Here is a 22,400-nt window from a genome sequence, read left to right as displayed (position 1 = left end):
GTAGCTCACTAGATCCATTTTACTAAAGAATCAAGTATTTCTTGAAGAAGACCAATTTTACATTTCCAGCAGCCCAAAGCTATACATATCTTGCTCTTCCCACCTCCAAGTACAACAGTAATCACAAACAAATACACAACAGGAACAGGTAAACGATCACATGGAGAGGTAAATACTCAGCTGGCCCATCCTAAGTGCTAACTATGTATTTTTCTTTTCATTTGTTCCACAGTAGCCTATATCCTCTCCATTCATTCCCTCACATATTCATATGTGTATGTATATGTATACACACACACATATAACACATATTAATTACTATTTACACACTAGACACTGTGCTAGGTGGTAATAGGTGTATAGGAGTAATTCAGACATAGTATTTCCCTCAAGAGATTTTTCAATCTAGTGGTGGTGAAAGCCAAGAAAGCCCATAGTTATTTGTCATTCACTGAAGGAAGTGCTGTGATGGGATAGGGGTTGAAGGAGGGCTCAGGGTTCCAGGGAAGGCAGTGGAAGAGAACATACTCCCTTTGAGGAAGGCTTAGGGAAGGCATTTCTGGAAGTAACAGTGTTGAAGCTAAGGCCAGAAGAACTAATGGGTATAACTCAAGTAAAGGTAGAGGATGAAGGGCATGACAGGAACAAAGGCAGCATATTGAGGGTGGGGGAGGGGGGAAGGAGGGGTGAGCCTGGGAAGTGAAGAACAGTGATCTCCCAGGAGACTCGTAAGCTGCAGAGAAAATGGGGTTCTTTTCCTGAGGGCAGTGGGGAGCCTCTGAGGAACTTGAAGCTATGGAGTAACTGGGTCTGATGTCACTCTGGCTACAGATTGTGTTCAATGGAAGGCAAGAGTGCAGCAGGAGAAGTGTTAGGGTCCAATTGCCCTAGAGAAATAAGGTGGTGCCTGGAATAAAAAGGAAGTAGAAAATGAAATCTGGTTAGATTTGTCTCAGCAGTCATGACATAATATCGTAAAATGTATATAACACAGCCAAAAGCAAAAGTGTCAGGTCAGACATTTGGTAGACACTAAAAAAGAAATAAAAATGGGCTTCAGTGAATTGCTAAATGAGTCCGAGTTCCCATGTGCAGTGCAGTGGAAAGCTAACCCTCTCCGACCCTATATTACTTTTCCTGGGAATTCAGCTATGACTGCCCAGAAGATGTGCTGTTTCCAAAGCTTTGTGGTAGGCACTTTGTGTTGTGTGATGGCTACTGGGATATGAACCAGTATGTATGGAATCGCCCAGCAAATGTGTCTGAAGTGATTTGAACAATGGTATTTTGTTCCAAGGCTTGTTAAAAGTTTCTGCAGTATTTTTTTCCCCCATCAACCTTTAAGGTGTCTTACTCATGGCTTCTTATCCTTCTAGACCATTCTTGGTGTGTTAGGAAACCAATACAATTGGGTAGTGATGAGGATAGGTGGTATAGATGAAAAAAATTAAAGGAGATTTATTTTCAATCTGAGAATTAAGCAAGCAGGATTGGTCAAACTTTCTTACAGGAGGAAAAACTAGCAACCAGCCTGTAAGAAATCGGTCACAGTTTAGGGGATATGTTACAAGCAAGATAAATAAAAGTAGTCTAGAGTATCAGGCCAAATTCTCATTTTTCATCTCCGTTTCACGCTCTTCTCTTCCAGCCCAGACTAATCAAAAGAAGCCTCTTCCGCTCACAATTGCTCTGTGTACATTTCCCCCAGATCTGGTATTCACATGAACAACGTGGTTTATTTATATTTCAGCACCAAATTGGAAAGATGACATCATTCATTTACAGTCTTTATCCCATGACATGCCTACTCTCCAACACCTCATTTCAGCAGACACATTTAGGACTGCATATAGCATCTTGTTTAGCTTGTACATTCTTTTATGGGACACAGTTCAAAGGTAGGGAACTTTAGGCTTGTCGCTGGTAAGAAAATAATCTCATAAAATCACAGGAGCTTCCCCAAAGGATAAGGACATTACGATATTTACAATAGCAGTTATATTTGTTCATTTAGGCTCCATCGTTCATTCTTGGGCAAGTCCTTTTCTTATTGACCATAGCAGATCTTATAGCTCCCTTTAGGCCCTCGGAATTCTATTAGAAGACACAATTCCAGATTTATTAGTTCACAAGTTCAAAAGTACAGGCTCCTAACAATACTGGAATTTTACGTGTGAACATTGAATTTCAGAATCTCCTGCACAAGTGTAGGCCATATAAGGGAGAGCTCAGTACTTGATCGGCAATAGTCCCACTGATCTTCTCTTTCTCACAAGACATAACTTGTCCATTGGGTCTTCTGATACTTTAAGTGGCCAAGTCAAGGATAGAAATGCTGTCAGCTGCCAAAGGTTGCTTGGGATTTTTAATTTGTTAGGTAGAGCTTTCCCTCTAATTTTATTGATTTCATCCATATAATGCATTTTTTTTTTTACATCTTCTCTGTGGCTGTTCAAATATTGTACACGTTTCAAAAAATGAAATGAATGAATCATGAGACATCGTTTGGCAGGTAGAATTGGGATGTGAGGTGTTTTCAAAACTTAACAGAATTGAAGCATGTATGGGAAAGCTATTTCTACCTGTTCGGCTGCCTGCCATTTTTGCAGGCAGCATGGCAAAGAGAAAAGTCTAGTGATAAGAATTAGAAGGCCCAGAAAACTTCCATGTTCTATGTCAAGAAAGAGGCTTTGGGAGCTGAAATCTATGCCTTGATTGCAAATGGAGATAGTAATAATTCCTCCCAGGAAAGTTTTGAGGATAAGTTAAATTGTGCATGAAAAGCACTAAGAATATACTACTATGTGAGGTCCAGAGTATTATTATCAGAGTATTATTTGTGTCACATAATAAAATTCCAACTGATTTGGAGGTTTTGCCAGCCTCTGACTTCTAACTCTCTTAAAGTGCTGATGGCTTGTTGTCATCTCCAGCTACCTGTGAGCTTGTGATGGCATTTCATGAGATATCCTCAACTCTCAGTGACCATCTCTGGCTGAAAACAAATGTGCAGCTTGCCCCTAGAAGGGCAGAACCCCTCAAAATCATGGCCCCTTTTTTCCTCCACTCAGTGCAGCAACATGCATGTATATCTACATTTGCTAGACCCTGTGCTAGATTCTGGAGAGAGGCAGATGAAAGAAACAGTTTCAAGTCCACTGACAGATGGACATAAAAATCCATGGCTACAGAGTGGTGGTAAGCCAGAGGTGCACATCACCTGACCTCAAGGGTAGGCTCAGGAAAAGGCTGTGACTTAGCCAGACAGAGAAGTTAGAGGTGAGGCAAGGTGGCTGGGGGAAGTGTCTCAGGCAAAGAAAATATGTATCAAGAAGGAGAAGTGTCTTAGAATAAACCACAGCAATAATAGTAATAAGAGCATTTGACTTTTATTGCAAGCCGTTATGTGGCAGGTCCTGAACTAACACTTGAAGTTCATCATAGGGAGGGAGTTCATCAATGGGATAAAGTTTATCATCATCCCATTTTAAAGTTGAGGAAATTGAGGCTTAGAAATAGTTAACCAAAGAACTTATATGCATGTCCCATGGACATGAAAAATGGTGGGGTGATTGTCTGAGGGAGTTGGAGATGCCAGGTGGGGGAGGGCAAAGGGGGAAAATTGGGACAACTATAATAACATAATCAATAAAATTTTTTTAAAACAGGAATAGTTAACTCAGATAACCAGCAAACAGGTAGAGCAGCACTTGAATCCAGTCTTTATCTCTAAACCCACACTTGCAGGCTTTCTGGGCTAGATATTTTTACCTACCTTTTTCCACAGTCTTATGGCATTTTTCTAGATTCTGTGACCCCATTAAGTCAATTCATTGCTTTTATGTTATTGCCCTGCATAGCAAAACAAAGCAATAAAACAAGTCTACGGCTCCAGGGTTTTAACTATGACATCTTGTTGTCTCCTGTGACAAACACAGAGGGGAATGAATTAGACTGGTCAGCTCTTCTCCATTGATTTTGCTCCTTTTGTCCAATTTTCTCCCAAAACTTTATCAGTTAAAACGTCCATAGCATGTTCTTTCACCAGAAGTCATCATAGCAGCAAAACTCCTTAACATTTTTGTGTTTCGCAGCTTTTGAGTGGATTTCTCTGCTTTGTCTCGTAAGACCATTGTTTGTCTGTGGCTCTGTGTCTCCATCTGGTCCTTTTCCACCTTCTCATTTAGAGCTTCCTTCTCTGGCTTGCTCTAGAGTCTAGGACGTGATTGTTGGCAGTTTGTGATCCTCAGCTTACTCTGGATCTCTGTGATTATTTGATATGCACCTTAGTATTGTCCATTCTTTTCCCCTTTTAAGTCATGTGGGAAAAGTATACCTACATCTACAAATGTAGATCAAAGAACATAGTGGCTTCACGAATGTGACAAGGCTTCTTTCAACAAAGCATGGTACATTCCTCATTAAGTGTCAATTTGACTAAAAATAAAAACTTCTGGGTTAGGAACAAAGGAAAGCCTCTCGGTGCCATAATGATGCCCTGAGTCTCTTTGGCTGGTCCTCTAGCTCCTGATGGAATCTCCCTTGGTTTTCGTTGTGCCCAGACCCAGAACAGAATGAAGCTGATGGCGGACAACTACGACGAGGACCACCACCATTACCACCACCACCACCATCACCACCACCACCGATCTCCTGGGAGGTCGCAACATTCCAATCACAGGCCCTCTCCTGACCAGGTCAGTTTCATTGCCGCTTACCTCCAGGACCCCTTTTACCCTTCGGATATTTTAAGATAAAATAAATAATCCTCAAGAAATAATAAACAGCATAAAGTGATACGTTCTTTGAACTGAAACTAATAGCTTTGGTATTTATTTCCATCACTCAAGGAATCTAAATGTTTTCCTTTCTCCTTCCTCTTTAAGGTTTTGTCTGTTCTTGTTTATGTTATGCATTTTCTTTCCTCCCCTCCTTTCTTCTTTCATAGATATGTCGTCTATTGCTGGCTTGGTATCTAATGGTGGTCTATTTTGGAATGTCTTTTTCAGAGTTTTAAGAGAAAGCACTTTGTTGCCATGAGCTTGGCAACCAGAGAAGTTTTGAGTTTGCTGAGCACTTTTCTGGAAAATTCCTTAGTGATGCAAATTAACAATGGGGTAAAACAACATGAAAAGAAATCAGTTTTGCTTGCATTTTATCCAGAGAAGGCAAAGGGTCTGGTTTATTTGGTTTGGAGCCTATCTTCTCCTTTGACTAAGTAAAGCAAGTGAAAAGATGGATTGACAAAAACAACAATTTCCTGTGATTTTTAACTAGTTTGCATTCACCCACCAAATACAAAAACTATTTATAGCAGTTCATATTAAGACTCTTGAAGGCGACTTTCATGGAAACTATTAAATGCAAACTAGCAGGATGATATAGTCAATATTAGCAGTATATCCACCTTGATTGTACTGTGACCTTTTCTTTGGAATCCTAGTGTAACTTAGACAGCAAATTGCAAGAGGAGTGACAGGACATTTCAAGAGAGGCAGGACATAGGTAATGGAATACAATCATCTGGAAAAGTGTGAATGCCTTTGTTATATATTTCTGAATATGTGAGGGGAGGACTTATTGGAATTGCCTGTGTGAAAAAGGTTTAAATTCTTGGGGGAAGGGGTGCTAAATATGCTCCTAACGGTTTTTTATTTTCAGATGGCTCTGCTTCCGTTTTTACTTCATATCACTGGCATCCCAAAAGGGAAGTTAAGACTCCAGGTCCCCAAGATGGTTTACCAGGAGTACAACTCCAGGGGGAGCCATTTGTACAGTATACAACATAAAAAGGCTCTCTGGAGCGCGCAGTGAGGTTGCTCCAAGCTTGGCCCTACCCTTGTACTGGGAAACTTTTGCCCTCAGAGACCTCAATGCTGCAGAAGCTGTTTATACACAGAACACCTCCAGTTCCTGAGTCCAAGTACAGAAAGACACCAGTTCATGATATTAGCTAAAAATGGCTCTCAATGTGGAGATCAGTGAAGTAGAGAGAAATATTAATTTTATGTCATTGTCTTGTATGACTGCAATTTCAGTTTGATTTGATATTATGTATTCAATTCTCACTCCTCACAACCAACATCCGCCCTTCCTCCGACACACACATGTAATGTAATGTCACATTACAACTGGCATCCTGCTAACCAGATCTCTTCATTTGCATTCGTGGTCCCTACCCTTTGCTCCTTAACCTTCTCCCATCAGGGGTGACTCTAGGGGTGCTGCTAGAAGGCAACCCCAGGCTTTCCCCCGAGAGAGACAGGAACTGTAGAAGCAGAAAGAAGGATTTGCAGCCCCACTGGGGGAGTGGATCACACAAGGATGTGCTGAGATCACAGACAGGCTTGTTTCATCACAGAGACACATATGCTAACATGTCCTCCTACCAACAGGGCACGGGATCAAATTTATCTCCCTTGCAAATGATCTTTCTTACAAAAACTTATCTCTTGCTACTTTCCCAGAGGTCTTTAATCATATACTAGAATGCTTGCCTGCCTGGTTGACCCTCTTATGCTTGTCCACCAACACAAGAGGTTGTCACAGGGCAGAAATCATGGCTCAGGGGCAGTGCCCTTTCCAGAAGAGTTAGCATTCCTTGAGTGTCTGGCTAAGATATGTCATCAGGACTTCTGATACACCTTTCTCATTGCTACTGTTAGGAAGATGGTGATGCCCTTTCACTTTCACATCCCTCATTTCAGTGCCCACTCTAAACAACCCGTGGACATAGAAGCAGATAGTCCCATCCTCTACTGATGAGAAATCTAGACCCTGAGAGGATGGGGGTGAACTCTATCACAGTCCTGCTGCTGGTGATTTGCTCATTCAAATAATACTTGGAGCATATATTCTATGCCAGCCACTATGCCTTCAAGGAGTTTGCTGTCTAGTCCTGGGACAAAAATTCAGGTCATCTGATGTCTCATATAATTCTTATGTGGATTAAATCAGAACATGACAGATAAAAGGTAGTTATAACTTAGGAAGTTACCCTGAAGTGGGCGCACCATGAAAGTCACCTACCCTTGGCCAGGGAGAAAATTTTGTGGTTTTAAATTGGAATCAGCAAATTTGTAATGCTTATTGGTTGCACTCTTTCAGTTAAAGAAGGAGAGTTAAACAAGGAGCCCTGGTATGAGCAGGCTGACTCCAGTGATAGTGAGGCCCTTTTAGACTAGCTGTCCTAGGCCTGGGGAAAGGATGCTCTCCCTTATACTGGAGATTTGAGATTCATAATCATCAGCAACTCATATAAGTATGTGCATTGTTATAAATCCAAGTCCCAGAGTCTAACAGTCTTGAAAGTCTGAGAAGTCTTTCCCAGTTGATTAAAAACTCTGCACATAATTGCATAAGTGTATTTACTAATATGTATGGGGAGGGTTACTTCTCAGGAGAAAATGATAGCCTTATAACTGTATGTGTCAACATTGGAGTCTAAATAACAGGTGATTGAATAAGAAGTGAACTAAATGTCCAGACCGTACCCTTCTTAACTGAATTGATTTACAGGGGAGACATCTCTTCCAGGGTCCCCAGTTCCCTTCCCATCCATCTTCCAGCCCTGACTTTCTGGTGGCCCTGATGGTTGACCAACAATGTCTTCTGGAAGAGGGCCTACAAATGTTGACATTGTCTTCTGAGATTTAATGAGAGGTCAGAACATGAAAATGAAGATACATGAATAATCCGTCCCTTTGCTACTTTTCCAGAGAAACTCATTTTTCCTTAGGAAATTCAATTTAAGTATTGCCAGCCTTGCAGAATTCGATTCTTTTTCCATTTTTTCCCTGCCCCTCTCTCCTTCGCTATGATTTTCCTTTCTCCTCAGGAGAGACTGAATCCAAGGGTTATAAGTCTAGACTAACATTTCCCAAAGTAACTTTTGGAACATTAGTCCCATGAGGATAGTCTCGAAACAAAGATTCAGTGGGCAAAGAACTTTGGGAAAGTGCTGCATATTATAACTCAATCTTGGAGAGTCTTGGTGCAATTAGCAGATCAAAGGATTGAAAAAGTCATATAAGAAAGAAAGCTCTCCAATTTTATTTAATCCAGCATTTCCCAGATTTATTTGATCATAGAATCTTTTTTTCTTTTCTTTTCTAGTAACATCTGTGCTCTCAGAAATACTGTTCTCAGAGTATCAGGTGAAGAAAGAGACTACCCAGTTTAAAACATGGCTGATCTAGTTTCCAGGAGTGTTTTTCATCTTAAGGTGGAGTTTTGAAGCAATTTCCCTTATGCTTTGCATAGCAGAAAATGAGAGACCCCTTTTGTTTATTTCTTGGGATAACTTTATAAAAGATATAACATCTGATAATGTATTATCCCACCCAAAACCCAACAGATCAGAACTAAGGGAGCCATTGTAAGGATGGGAACCCAAGAAAGCAAGGATTATCATGAATATAAAGCCTCCCAGGGACTGAAAAGGAGTGTGGTGAGGGGAAAGGAGGATTTGGAGAACATGTAAGAGAAAGCAGGGGTGTGGCAAGCCAACAGCCAAAAAGGAGCAGTTAATAGTTGGTGCTCTGTGACCCCCTGGATGGCCGTAGTCATTGACTATGTCCAAGTAGAATATTCAGACAAACCCCAGTAATGTCTTTAGGAAATCCTTTAAACCAAGAGGTGGGCACAAGGGCAGACAACAGATATTTCCCATGACACAAGCTGCTGGTGAGCTTTGAGAAACAACAAAGACCAAAGGACAGACGGAACATGTGGAGACACATCAGTGATTTTATTTTTAGTGAAGTCACCAAGACTTATTTTAGAAAAGTTAAGTGCAAGCTCAACTTCTCCTCAGAGCCCTCTGTACCTGTCATCATAAGTACCGTCTGTTATTTTCTTTAAGTAGCATCTTTCCTTGCTTTATCATGATATCCAGCCTTTTTACTTTCCTTTTTCCAGGCATCATATGATTTTTATTGTTCCTGAAAAGGTTATATTTTATTAATCTCCTTCCAGTGGCCCCCAGGTACGAACGGACTCATGAGTAAGAAGAGCACACCGTCAGAGTGAGCTCCACACTCCAGCCAACTCAAAATGCCGAGTCTTGGTCAAGCTGCCCTTTGACGTCCAGGACTCGCATTTCTGTACCTAGGTTTTGGGTTCGGTGTTAGGCCCTTTTAGGCCTTGGACCTAATTGTTTTTGTTGTTATTGTTGTCTGTTTGTTTTGTGGAAAAATTCACTTCCATTTGTTAAAGCATTTGCCATTCTGATTCTAATGCGTGGGGGCCTAAATGGCAAAGAACGTAAACATGTTTTGGCTGGAAACCCCAGAATATGTGGTTTCCCCAGTGCTCACTTCTCTTCTTTCCCCTTCCTTTGAATGGAAATGCTCCCTCACAGGAGTTGGGAAGCTCAAGAAATTTTCACGGCCATGAAGGTTTTTGGATCCTATTTAAGTTAAATTTCACAGTTTACTTCTCGAATTCCCACTTCTAAAGAAGAGCCACAGACTCCAGGAGCATGGAGGCAGAATATTTACTAAATTGATAATGGAAAGATTTGGTCAAATTGTATATGTTATCCATACTGTTTGTTTCATATTGCAAAGCACATTCACGTCTATCTGGCCTATAACAGGCACTCTGTAATGTCTGAGTGAGTTGTTCCCACAGCACCTCTGGGAACTAGGAAGGGCAGATGAAAGTAACTCCATGGTAAAGAAAAAGAATGCCAGATAAAGAAACTAGAGCTCAGAGAGGTTGTTAATTATCCCAAGTCACGCCTCTGAAAATCAACAGGCCCAAGATGAAAACCTGAGTCTCTGAGTGTTGTCCATTGGTGGCAACCTCTTTGGATGTTAGTGTGGATATACAAGGGGGGATCCCCAAAAATGAATTATCTTCTGGAGGGTGGGCCCCTTGTAGTACAGGCTTCCCCCACTAGGTGAGTGTTTTAGGAAACCACCCGTGTCAGTGTACCAGCTGGTGGTGGTGTGAGAGGCTGCGTTCGGCTTCAGTGGTTTTATTTTGAAGACTCTTTAAATGAGTTTGCCCATTTCATGATGGGTGATTTATAAGCACACCTGCCCACACCATGCTGTGTGTTCAGCAGTTTTTGACCAAAAATGGCATGACCGCTGTGCCCCACCTTCCCTATTCACCCGATATCACTCCAAACATTTTGCTGATGTGGAAGAAATGGAATAAAAAAGTGGCAGAAGCACTAAAAGCCATCAAAATTGATGATTTCAAAAACTCCTTTATGCAGTAGGGAAAAAGAAGTCTTGATAGGTATATTGCATCAAATGCAGTGTACTTTGGAGAGGACTGAAGTTTAAACATGTAAAAATAAATATACAATTTTTAATTAATAAATTATGGATTTTTTGGGTCCCCTCATTGTATTTGTGCAACCAAATGTTTTGAATATGGTTGCATGGCTATAATATCAAGTTTTCCTCTAATGCAAATGTGCTTTTTATCTTATCCATTACATTGTAGTAAATTTTATCCAATTTTTAAATTTTTTTCAGAGTTGAATTAAAATGTTATCTCCTTAGCTCTCTTTCCATTTACCTCAACTTTTGTTTTATTTCTATTTTTCTGTTTTGTGACTTTATTCCTTTCATTTTTCCCCATTTCACTGTTCCCCTTTATTCTTCTCTATCCCCCAACCCTAGCCAAATAAAATGTGACTTCCCCCAACTCTCTCACTGCTGTGTGATCACCACAGTGAGATTCTCAAGGGGCGGAGAGCATGGCACAGAGAGGGCAGGGGGCAGTCGCTGGAGGTTACAGAGGGACTTTGGCAGAGGGTTGCCAGAATGCACTCTTTTGTTCACTCACCCTTGAGCTTCTGCACACACAAGGGCCTGGTACAAGCCAGTCCCCCAGAGCAAAATTAAAGATGCTTCACTGAGGCGAGGGCTGCCATCAGATCAGCTAGGGCTTTGGGAGTACTTGCAGGTAATGGCAGAAACTGGGTTTTCCATTTTGCATCCTTAACTTTAGGATGACCACTCTGCTATTTTAACCCTAGAAAATTGATTGCCCTAGTCCTAAGTATTGCCCTAGTCTTATGTATTGCCCACTGCTCTTGGCAATTTCTGAAATCCACCTGCGGATATGAAGAGTGGCTTTTGGTCCTTCCTCTGTGGCTCATGATTGCTGTGTGGTCCCGTCACATGCTGGCTTTCAGCTGAAATGTGAGTCTGTAGCACTGGACATCTTTCAGAGGACTGAATGTCCACTGCCATTTCCTGTTGAAAATCCTCATAGAATTCTGTATGGGATACATGTCATTCTGCCATAAGCCATCAGATAACTTGGTCAGACCTAGATCTGGCCTTCTTTCAAGCGAGAGAACAGGGGGCAAACATACAGACTGTATGCAAAGATATAACAACACGATCCCTGTGACCCCACTCATGTTGATGGTACCTGGGCTCTGCTTCATAAAGGCTTGGTTGGTCCCCCTCACTTCTTCCTGCAGGCAAAAGAGCCACACAGTAAAGTTAGCTCAGAAAATAAACGCAGGGTTCCTACCGTCTCACCCTCCCACCCTTGTCCACATTGCACACCCCTGAGCCTTGCGTCCCTGCTGTCAGGTAGAATGAGCAGTATCCCGCAGAGCATTCCCATAAGAGGGAAATTCCCTGCAATCGGGTCCTCTTTCAGGTGGTAGCTGGAGGCAGGTGACAATATTTGCAAGCTGCATGTGTTTTGTGGCCCCAGATCTGTGTGGTAAACTGGCTCCCTGCTTTTCTCCCCCTCCTCCCAGGGACCCGCACTTCGCATTGGGTCAGCAAGGAGTTGGCGAGTCTCATTGTCCACCAGGAAAATGACAGGGTCATAGCAGCCCCCCTGGGGGCCCTGTTACTTCTCAGTAAGCCACCTCGGGGCCCTCAGATTCTGCTCTGACCCTCAGCCCCTGTGTGAGATGCTGGACAGGGCTTTGTGATTGATGCCCTGCTTTCTGTGCACTTTCACCAACAGATTAGCCAAAGTGCAGCCCTTTGAATTCTAACAAACAGACAAGGGGTTTAACTTGCTCCATTGCCCCCAGAAGATGGATTCTGTATATAAAGTTGTTATTTCTAGCTTTTGCTTAGGAAGGAAAAAAAAGAATTTATTTTATGTTTTGAGGTTAAATGAATGTGGGATAAATGTATACACAGTGTCCTAAGTGTATATATGTATGTATCGCTATATGTCAGATGAACTGAGGACTTTTCCACATATGGAAGAATTTCTCAAGATCATGTTTAACTAGAATTTTCTCTCCCTAACTTCCCCTGAGTGCATGTTTGAATATACATTATATATACATATATATGTACGTGTGTGTAAATACATTTCCATGTTTCCTACATAAAAGAAAACTCACCACGTATCAGAGCTTACTAAAATATTGATACGGAACAACTGAAAAAACAGACAATTTTATCTCCTGTGAGTTAACCTAATAAGAAAAATTACATGTGTTAGGCTTTTTATATCAGTTTCCCATCCAAGCTAGTATGTCTGAAGCTTGCCCCATTAAGAAACAACAGAAACAACAAAGATTTTTGCATTGCAAATCTCACTTCCTGACCCACTTCTTAGAAGAATCCTCGGGTTTTGCCTTCATGTGGGGATGAAGCCTTCAAATTCAAAAACCGTCTAAGAAACCTCTTGTTGGGCTGAGGTTTATTGGATGAGAGAAGGGTTCAGAGACATCAACTGTTCCAACTCTTGGGTCAGTCCTGTCAGAATCAGAGCCAAAGGTATCCTGGGGTGCCTTTTGAAATAAATCTTGTGAGTCACTTGCCTGTTTTCTTTCCTTTTTAAAAATCAATTGATTATTTTTTAAAGATTGAGATATAATTGGTATTGCATTTGGTTTTAGTTAAACAACATAATGATTTGGTGTCTGTATATTATGAAATGACCACCAGAAGAAGTCAGCATCTGTCACCACACATTGTTACAAATTGTTTTATTTTTTTTCTTGTGATTACTTGCCTCTTTTTAGAGACTTCTTTTATCATAGACTAGATTGGAAGATGCTGTGTTTAAAACGCAACAGATTTTTTTTAAGTGCTTGAAATAGAAAGATAACTCTGATGTCACGTTTTTCTTTATCCCTGAAAGACTACTAAATATCCCCAAAGATACTAAAACATGAGCCAGATGCATATGCGTTTCCTCGCCACCGGGAAATAAAGGTGGCAGTTATTTGTTTGCTTGTGTTTAAGAGCAGGAACTCCGGAATCACCCGGTCCTGGCTCTCTGTGAGGCCACAGACGAAGAAGGAAATGAGGACAAACATCTGAACTGTTGTTGTGGGAGGTATTTAACTGCTCCTGCCTCTATAGCTGTTCCATGTTTACCCAACCATTACAAGCCACAGAGGAGGGCAGGAGGCAGCGGGTGACACACAGCCTTTGGGAAGTTGGCTTTACAGACCAGCAGGTTACCGCCAGAGCTCTTTGATCTGGGTATGACTTGACAAACGCTGCCAGGTAGGGTCCTCATGGATGCAGAGAAGGCAGAGCTGCTTAATGCATCAGGATCCTCCTGTAAAAAAAAAAAAAAAAAGAAAAGAAAAGAAAAAAAAAAGGGTTTCTCCTTAAAGGAGATTTGAGCCTATTAAGGATTCTAGTCTTACTCTATTTGGGGTAAAGTTCGCCCCTCCACCCTTTTACTGATTCCTCTTAGTTTTAAACCTTGTTTGTAGTATTAGGGTTTCATTAAGAGATTTGTTGCATTATCCTTTGAGTCAACAGGGGTTTTCAGACACAGCCTGCACTCCCTAGCTTGTAGGTGTAACTCATCTTGGCAACATCGGAGGCTTGATTCCTTTTCAACTTGCTGCTTTAATCCAGTCACATTTGTCTATGAGGCAGCACTGTAGCTCCCCCATTGAAAGGAGGTGGCCAACCCTGAAATGTCTCAAAGCGGAGGAAATCCATTTTCTATTGCTAAACACCATTGCCTCTCCCTATTTCTGGAACTGATGTAATAAGGATCATGTTTGATTTACATACTCCAGGCACTTGCCACACTCTGAAGATAACAGAACAGCAGAGGAAAGAGAATCAGAAACATCATTTAAACGTATATTGCACACACACAGATTTGGAAAACTGCCTTATCTGCAGAACAATAGTATTCTAAAAATTGTTTCAGCTTCTCAATATTAACGATCTGAATAAACTCTAACTTTGAACAGCCCAGAGATGCTCAAATGCTTCAGGATGGTTTTATACAATATCAGATTCTTTTCACACATACCCTTTTGCCTTTGGCCTTAGTGCAAAATCAAATAATTTGTTGTAATAGTAACAAACTATCAAAGCTACCAACGGGGGCGGTGTGTCCGGTTCTATTCGCATATGCTGGTAATGTCTACCAAGTGGTTTGACATCCTCCAATTTAATGCACGTGGCATCCTTATGAAGTGTCAGAGTCAGGACATGATCCCATACTGTTTTTGAGGCAACGGAGAGAAAAAGAGTCAAGGGACCGGAGGATATGGTTGCCCACTAGCCAGGAAATGGCAGAACCAGATTCATGTTAAAAACACAATTTTCACTGTGTATAACAAAGCCAAGCGTTAATGACTGATGGATGAGGAAGCAAAAATAAAGTCTGTCTCCACCGCTACCCCCTTTTTATGGTTATCTGGCAATGGCTCAGCTTTTAGCAGATGTTGACTTTGGGCTCTGACACGATATTGTTGGCCAACGTAGAGCCTTCCAGCACTTCTATCTTCAGTTGAGTATCTTATATCTTTCAGCTAAGAGAGCTGGAGCCATGTACCAAACACTGGTTTGTCAGAATTACTTTGCTTGAAGGAAATAGAAAACTCGTTTCTATAAGTTGCCCCACAATGATGGTCCAAAAATTTTAGAAGTGAAGGAGAAAGCCTTGCAAGCCTCTCTAATATTCTCAGTGGCTTGGCAAGAAGGATGCAAATGACTGCCCTTCCTTGGGGTGTCCTTGTGAGGTGAACTTGCTGAGAAGAACCAACCCAATGTGTCTTATAAAATATGGGTGTCTCCTGTCACATTTCCCCTCCCCCAATGATCTCAGCTTTCACCACCTGGGATTAGAAGGATAAACCAGAGATGTAGCTGGTACATTGACAAAGGAGAGGGAGCCATGCTGTGGAGAAACAAAGAGACATGATCAGGCCGACCCTGAGGAACTCTGGAATCCAGGCATGTACCCTCTCAGAGGAGTAGAGTCAGGCAGAGAGCAAGAATCGAGCCTTATATGCTTCCTCTTTTGGAAATATTTTTTATGTGCCCAGATCTGAGACAATGAATGGCAGTGTGAAGGGACTGAAGGTGCTCCCTTTTTCCTCAGGGACCTTGGCATTTGTTTGAGTGCTGATGATATTCCCATTTAAGGGACCCATGCTCTTGCACGGGAAGCACGGGAGCTTCTCTGTCTTCTAAGGTCCAGGGGGACCAAACCAAGATGTACCATCCAACTCCAAGATTTTCAACAGCTTGGGAGGAGGGATGCAAAATCTGAAGTACTCAAAGCTGAGCTCAGCAGAACCAGAAAATGCCTTCTAAGGTCAAAATGAGCTCTTCTTCCTGGGCTTCACAGTGCCCATATCAGAAACGGAGAATCTTTGTGGTCAGACAGACTGGAATTTGACCCAGTTCCACACCTCCTGGCCAAGTGTCCTTTGGTGAGCTTCCTGAACTTTCTCCCTGAGTCTTCCTTTCCACATCTGCACAAAGAACCTGCCAGTACCTGTGTCGTGGCGCTGTGGTGAGACTCGGTGAAGAAGCACAGGAAGCTGTCATACTGTCTCTAACCTGGAGCAGATGCTGATACCTGCTGGCTCATGTCTAGCCCAGGTCAGAAATAAGCCAACATATGTAGTCAAAAAGAGCACCAACCAGGTATTTGAAGCCAGATAGGACTTTCCTATTATTTGGGGGAACTTGTCTGCAAACGGGCCCCACGGACTGTAATAAATACAAAGTCAGTAAGAGTTCATGGCCATCCCTGATCTCATGACCTGAACAATGATATCCATCCAAGGGCTAAGCATTCCAGGAAGCAGGAGAGGTGAAAGACATGCATGGGAGGTCTTGACCCTGAGAGAAAACTTACTAGTGCCCTGAAGAGGTTCAGGGTCCCTGTTCTCCAGGCTCAGGCCCGTTGTTTCCCTTTACATGTGCATCTGTCTGTCCCAGTTCTGGCCAAGCCTTCAGTGGGGTATGCGGAGAGGGGTTGCTTGGGTGAACCCAGGTGCAGGGCACAATGTAAATCCCACACTATAGTCCCACTTTTGGAATTTGTGCAGCCAAAATTTGAAGAATCCTGGGGCTTGAAGTTTTCTGAAAGTGCCAGAGGAACCCTGAACTAAAGTAGGGGGAGGGGCGGGTCTGGTGACTGTCTCTGTTTATAGCCACGACAGTCTCCTTACATCTCTTCCCATGTCTTCCTGACAGAGATGGCAGCTGAGTTCTCACAGAGGTGGTGGGCTGATTGGAAGGTGACACTTCCATAATTGTACTCTTATGTCCAGGTAGGACAGGTGTGACCGTAAGGTCCTCCTTAGGAAACTCATCCCCTGATTTCAAGAAAAAAAAAGCTGACTAGCAAATCAAAGAGAACTGCCAGGTTTTTTGTTTGTTGGTTTGTTTTTAATATCCAGTGATGGCCTGAGGCTTGCCTGCTCTTTTACCCAATATTTCAAAATAGAGACCAATTACAGGTTTACTCTGGACCATTCATCATGTCAGATTATAGCGCTCCTTCCCAGAGCTTCTTTGCTGGGGCCAATAAATGCCTCACAACAGTGAGTCTCCTGTCTTGTCAGCGATGTCTCTGTCCTTTGCCCTTAGATCTTGCATTCAGCATGGCCCTGTGAGTGGCCCATCTGGTGAGGAATTTTTCTTTATCTCTGTATTTAGAGAATCCCATTAGGGCCCAGAATCTGGGACTGCAGATTTACCATCAAGGCCTCATATCATCTCTGGAGCCGTGGGTACAACCTGAGGTTATTTGGTTAAGCTTTCTCTCTCTTCAAAATTTGCTGTGTGTCGTGGTCAGTGAGCTCTGGGCTTCAGCCCACCCTGGATGTTCCCATCCGCAGATGCTACGGACAAAAGCACTTGGGTGACTGATGGACTAGAGGCTTTCTTTCTGTCTGGATATTTTGGCAACTCCTGGCATAGCCATCGCTCACGGAGGACACAAGGGAACAAACAACAGGGGGCGTCCAGGAAAGCCAGTGCAGAGTTGATTTAGAAACAAGAGAACAGGAACAGAATCCCCCAGGATAAACTCCATTGTAAAACTCCAAGTATTTCTGAATAACTTGGCACAAATTTAGTGACCAAGTGATATCTATCTGTTTCTTATTTTTGGTCCCCAAATTTACATTTCTATATGGTAAGGTTGCTGAATAAATTAATATTTGCATCCAAAGATGCAGGCAGGAGTCAAACAGCTGCGAACGTTTGGAAATAGCTGGAGCTCCCTCTCTGATTAGCTCCTGCATTTTTGTTTTTTATTCCCCAAGCAGACACTCACTCTGACCCAGATCACTTGGTGATTAGGGTCAATTCATGTTTAAGCTTTGAAGATTAGAGAGAACAGAAATGGCCACCACTTCCCTTTCTATTTTCTTTTAAAAACTTTAAACTTTAGAAACTTAAAAACTTGAAAATATGCATAATATTACAAGTTCGCTCAAGGAATTTATCCCCATTTCTGCCATGTTAAATGTTAGCAAAGTTTATATTGGACTGTCATATTTCTTTACTTCATTCACCAGCATACACGATGTCGATCTCAACATCTGGTTTTTAATAACCCTCGACATCTGGGGGCTCCTTTTTATTCCTATGGTGGACGAGGCACAGTAGTGCTATTGGCAGTGTATATTTTCAAGTTACAACTCCTGTCTCATTCAATCATAATTAATTACCACTTTTTAATGTATTTAATTTGCGAAAAGTGATTTGCATTAGACCACATTTCACTGTTAAGAAAATAGTGGTAGATTTTGGTGGCAGTCGCTTTCCTCATTTCTTTCTTTCTTCTTTTTTGAAGTTTAAAGCCCAGTATGAGTGGATTTGAAACAAACTGAACATATACATGCTATTGGGTTTTAAATGCAAAATGAAAGAAACTGCTCTGCAAGGAAGATGATTTTATCGTCTTTTAGAAGCGGTCAAGAGAGGCTGTAGGCTGCATTATGAGGAAAATGCTGCTTTACTTTGTGACTTTGGCATATCATAGCATCTCTCTGTGCCTGGAGTTTTCCTACAGCAATAACTTTGGGGGGTCAAGAACCTTATGATGAAAGCCTCCATCCAGAGAAATCTACTTTCACAACCCCCTACAATGTTCTGTGTTGAATTTCAAGGGGTTGCTAGACCCCTTGAAACCCATTTGTGGATGGTATAGACTTTTCCTTCTTTATTAGCATAAAAACAGATGTCAACTTTGCTTTTCTCTAAGAACTGAAAAGAAATTTAGTGAGTGGAAAAATACATGTTTCTCAAGTTATGTAGGGAAAATAGAAGTTTTTTTTGTTGTTTTGTTTTCTGTTTTTGGTCAGGAACAATTTCTAGACTGTGCAGTGACAAACACAGGTATATTTTACATGCGAAAACCCCACGAAAATATCTATTGTATCTTATTTTTGCCAGAATGTTCCTATCTAAACTTGCCAGTGCAAATTCATACCAAGTCAAAATTGACAATTTTGACTGTGTGCAAATCTCCTGATTGACACATCAGCTGGGGATTCTTTAACTCTCTGCGACCCATAGACTCTTCTGGCAGTCTGATGAACTCTCTGAACCTCTTCTCAAGATAATATTTTTAAATGCAGAAAATGCAATATGAAGAGATAGAAAAGAAACAAATTTTATGAACATTCAGTTCAAGACCACAGATCTAAATCTTTGAGTAGATAAAAATTACCCTTGCTTTTCGGCAAGGTCAGATTGAACTGTATGAAACTGCTGTTTTTCTAGATCAAAAATTGCCAAATATTGGCATTTTTCATATGATTCAACCTAATAGTGCACAATTTAAGCAATAAGGATCCAATAGTAAGAAAATGTTTCCAGTTATTTTTTTTCTAGTCCTGGTTTTTAAAACAAAGAAGCACATCATGGCAAAACCTGATGTCATCAGGGACTTATGAAAAGACCCTGCTTGCAAGTTCTGTGTGAGACCAGGACATAAACCCCTCAGCCTTCAGCATTTTCTCTCTCCTGGCAGTAAACAGCGAACATTCGCGTTCAAAATGGGACCTTTGTGGTGGTGGTGGTCCTATTCTGAATGTACTTCTCTCTTCAAAGTTTGAATTTCCCTGCCTATCTGCCACTTCACTAAGCGGGGAAAGTCGCCAGAGCCATTCTGGAAATGTTTTCAACAACAAGAATTCAGACCAAATAAGTTTCAGTTTATCCACAGTTGAATACAATTTTAAGTTAAACAAAATTTCCTTTCTATAAGCATTCTACTGGATTGAAAGTGTGCTCTCTTTTCTTTGAAACTTATTTGATTGCAAATGTATAATCATCCCATGGCACGCACATCCTCCTTTATGCTGAGAGCAAAATAGAACCTGACAAATCGAGAAGATCACAGCATGTTTGAGCCTTTGTGAAATAACGAGTGTGAATTATTGCATGCTACAAAAGTAGATCTTTTTTTTTTAATTCTTCTTCAGCCTTTATTGATACTTTAAGCTTAAGAGAAATTAAGGGTATTTGATTACTATAATTACTTCTCCGCTTACTTAAATAAAAGGTTTAATCTATTCCTTAGGCATATGCAATTCAGATTGCATGCTTTCCAAAAAAATAATCATCTGCTAATGTAGACTAATTTTAATCTTCTAATCCAATCTTGACACAGAGTCAGAGCTGGGTGGGTGGAATGTTTCTGTGTGGGGGTTGCCATAGATACAAAACTCAGTTATGTATTTGACAAGTCAGTGATGTGTAACTTAAGTTACTATGGATTTTTTTTCTCGTGCTTTAAGATTTAAAAAGAAAGTGAAGAACAGTGTGCCTTTGCACTGCATCACGGTGTAACTAACCTTCTCTTCTTTCATTCCGGTGCTCCCTCCTCTCCGTGCACCTCCCTCCCCGGGCCGGCCACAGGATGACGAGGAGGGCATATGGGCATAGCCGGGCCTGTAAACCAAAGTTCCAGTGTTGTTTTGAGGGGTGAGAAACCATCTTTTATATCATTTTTCTTTAAAAGGTTGCATTCTGGTGTTGTATTGTGTGCGTGATCAATTATGTTCGCTGATGTTTGTGACTGTGCCCTGTGTTTGCTCCTGTGTTCTGTGACCATCCCCGAGAGCCCTCTCCTTCCTACCTTCACCCCTTCCCTGACACCCTGAGACCACAGTATTGCACTGCCGTGTTGAGCACGATTCAAATGTTTCTGTGTTATTTAAGATGTAAACTACGCCCTCACTAGGATTTATGCACACTTTTAAAGGCATGATTGTAGACTCAGAAATTGTCACAATTCTCCAGTTGTGGTTTTCAGCTTACTGTTTGCTTTTGCCAGATATGCCAGTGTGGTGTGACTCTCACATCTTTCTGGTTGTGTCAAATGTTTGGCAAGGGATAAGGAAAATAAAATGATATATTTGTGTGGAGCTGAAACTGTCATCTCTAAGAAGCCTGTTTAATGGACCGTACTATCTCATCTACAGCAGTTCTGAAGAAAACACAAGGATCAAGGCATAGTAATGGTGAATGGGTAACTGTACCTCTTTGAATAAATTAGAATAGAAACATTAATATTGGTAGGTTTTATTAGTGGCATTATATCTGTTGCATTTTTATAATTGTGCTTCTATGGAGCTTTACATTATAAATTTCATGTGTTGCCTTTTAAAAATGTTTTGCTCTTTTAAAGGAGGGTTTTTAGCTACCAAGAACCCACCCTTTATTTCTTTCCTATCTGCATTATGATGGAACAGTGGTGCATGTAATTGCTACAGTTGTAAATGGAACATTGAACTCTAGTGACTTTTGCTGCTGGGACTCACATCTCTTCAGGATACCGCAGACTGCTTAACACCAACTCTCAGGTCGCTGAAGTGGACTATACATATGGTTACATGGAATATGGTAGGAATGTGGTAGATTGTATGCCATGTGACTTTTTTGTGGTCAAAAAGTATTGAATATGCAGTTTTTTTTTCTGGCACAAACATGAAATGTCCCAGTGCTGGCAAATCACCAAGTTTGTGATTAGAGAGACTGTTCTCTGGGATGACAACAGGTGTACCCTTCCTCAAGTCTTTCCTTCTTATTTCATGGCAGTGGGGCTTTGGGTGAATTTTAAAACAATCACTGGTGTGTTTTGCCCATGGATAACAGTTTTATTGGTGTATTTCATTGCTTGGTTTGAACCTGTTGTAGGTCCCACCAGTAAGTCAGATGGCTTTCTCTGGTCCTGCAGGGAATACGTGGGCCAGGCGGGGGAGTTGGGGGAGTTGATTTTCATATACCATATCTTCTGTGTAGTAAAGATGTAACACCTCCTGGATCCATTTGCTGCCAGTAGAACCTTCTTCCTGGTCACATCAGAGTATTTCTTCTCTTCACTCTTTCCTTGGTAAAGTGAAAAATGGCACTGAAATTATGTCTTTCATATGCAAAGTGGTTCCAGAGGGAAGCTTGTCAGCATGAGGAGGTGAGGAAGCCAGAAAAATTCTTGATGCTCTGTCCAAAAGAGTCTCCCTGTGTCTTGAAAAGCTACTAAAAGAATAATTTGACCTAAAACAATATTAAATAAGAATAAAACATTTTATAATGTTAAAAAACACGTATGTCAAATCTTCCCACACATGCATAGAAGAGGTAGGGAGAGGAAGATTCTAAGAGTTTGGGGGCTGTCGTAAGGAATGTGGGTCCTATTTTGGGCTTTTCTATGGAGCTGCTGCTTCTGCACCATAAATGTTAGGGCGCTGCACTGCATTTGGGTCTCCTCCTGAATCATAAGATCTTTATTGCTCTTTCATAAGATTCCTGACATCCCCCCTGCCATTTCCTGAGATAGGAACCTTGTTGTCATCCTCAGGAGGGAACCGGTGCCAAAGCTCGTAGAAAACCTTGCATTGCTCATGAATTTCCCCAAACACCACGTACCCCAGAAAACAAATGTCTTCTGAAAATTAGTCAATATGTAATCTTACTTTAATATGTTGTAATAAATTTTATAGGCTTCTGAGGAAAACTACTTATCTTTCTTTATGACTCCTTTAAACAAGTTTACTCAGATATCTTCAAGCTTTTAAAACCGTATCTTAGAGACTTAAATAATGAGATACTGGGGAACTGTCTAGTTTTGAACAGCCGTTGTATGTTTTGGGTCACACTACAATCTGTGGGGCCTAAGGAGACATTAAATTTATAACTAAGGATGGATAATAGTGGCAC

The 22,400-nt window shown here is 41.3% G+C and overlaps 1 protein-coding gene across 1 annotated transcript in view; it reads left to right on the top strand.

Moving 5' to 3' along the window:
• The window catches only part of ERC2 (ELKS/RAB6-interacting/CAST family member 2), a 763,823-nt gene extending 743,606 nt beyond the window's left edge, over window positions 1-20,217 (top strand). The window contains exons 16-17 of the mRNA XM_054595505.1: window positions 4,563-4,697; window positions 20,100-20,217. Coding sequence (XP_054451480.1) covers window positions 4,563-4,697; window positions 20,100-20,126 — 162 coding nt within the window. The 3' untranslated portion in view covers window positions 20,127-20,217. The remainder of the gene's footprint in view (window positions 1-4,562; window positions 4,698-20,099) is intronic.
• Window positions 20,218-22,400: the final 2,183 nt, after the last annotated feature.

This window comes from Pteronotus mesoamericanus, unplaced genomic scaffold (assembly GCF_021234165.1).
Source record: "Pteronotus mesoamericanus isolate MK-2021 breed Mesoamerican mustached bat unplaced genomic scaffold, CSHL_Meso_final scaffold_54, whole genome shotgun sequence".
NCBI lineage: Eukaryota > Metazoa > Chordata > Mammalia > Chiroptera > Mormoopidae > Pteronotus > Pteronotus mesoamericanus.
The sequence above is the reverse complement of the archived record's forward strand: the minus strand, read 5'-3'. Positions and strand labels throughout refer to the sequence as shown.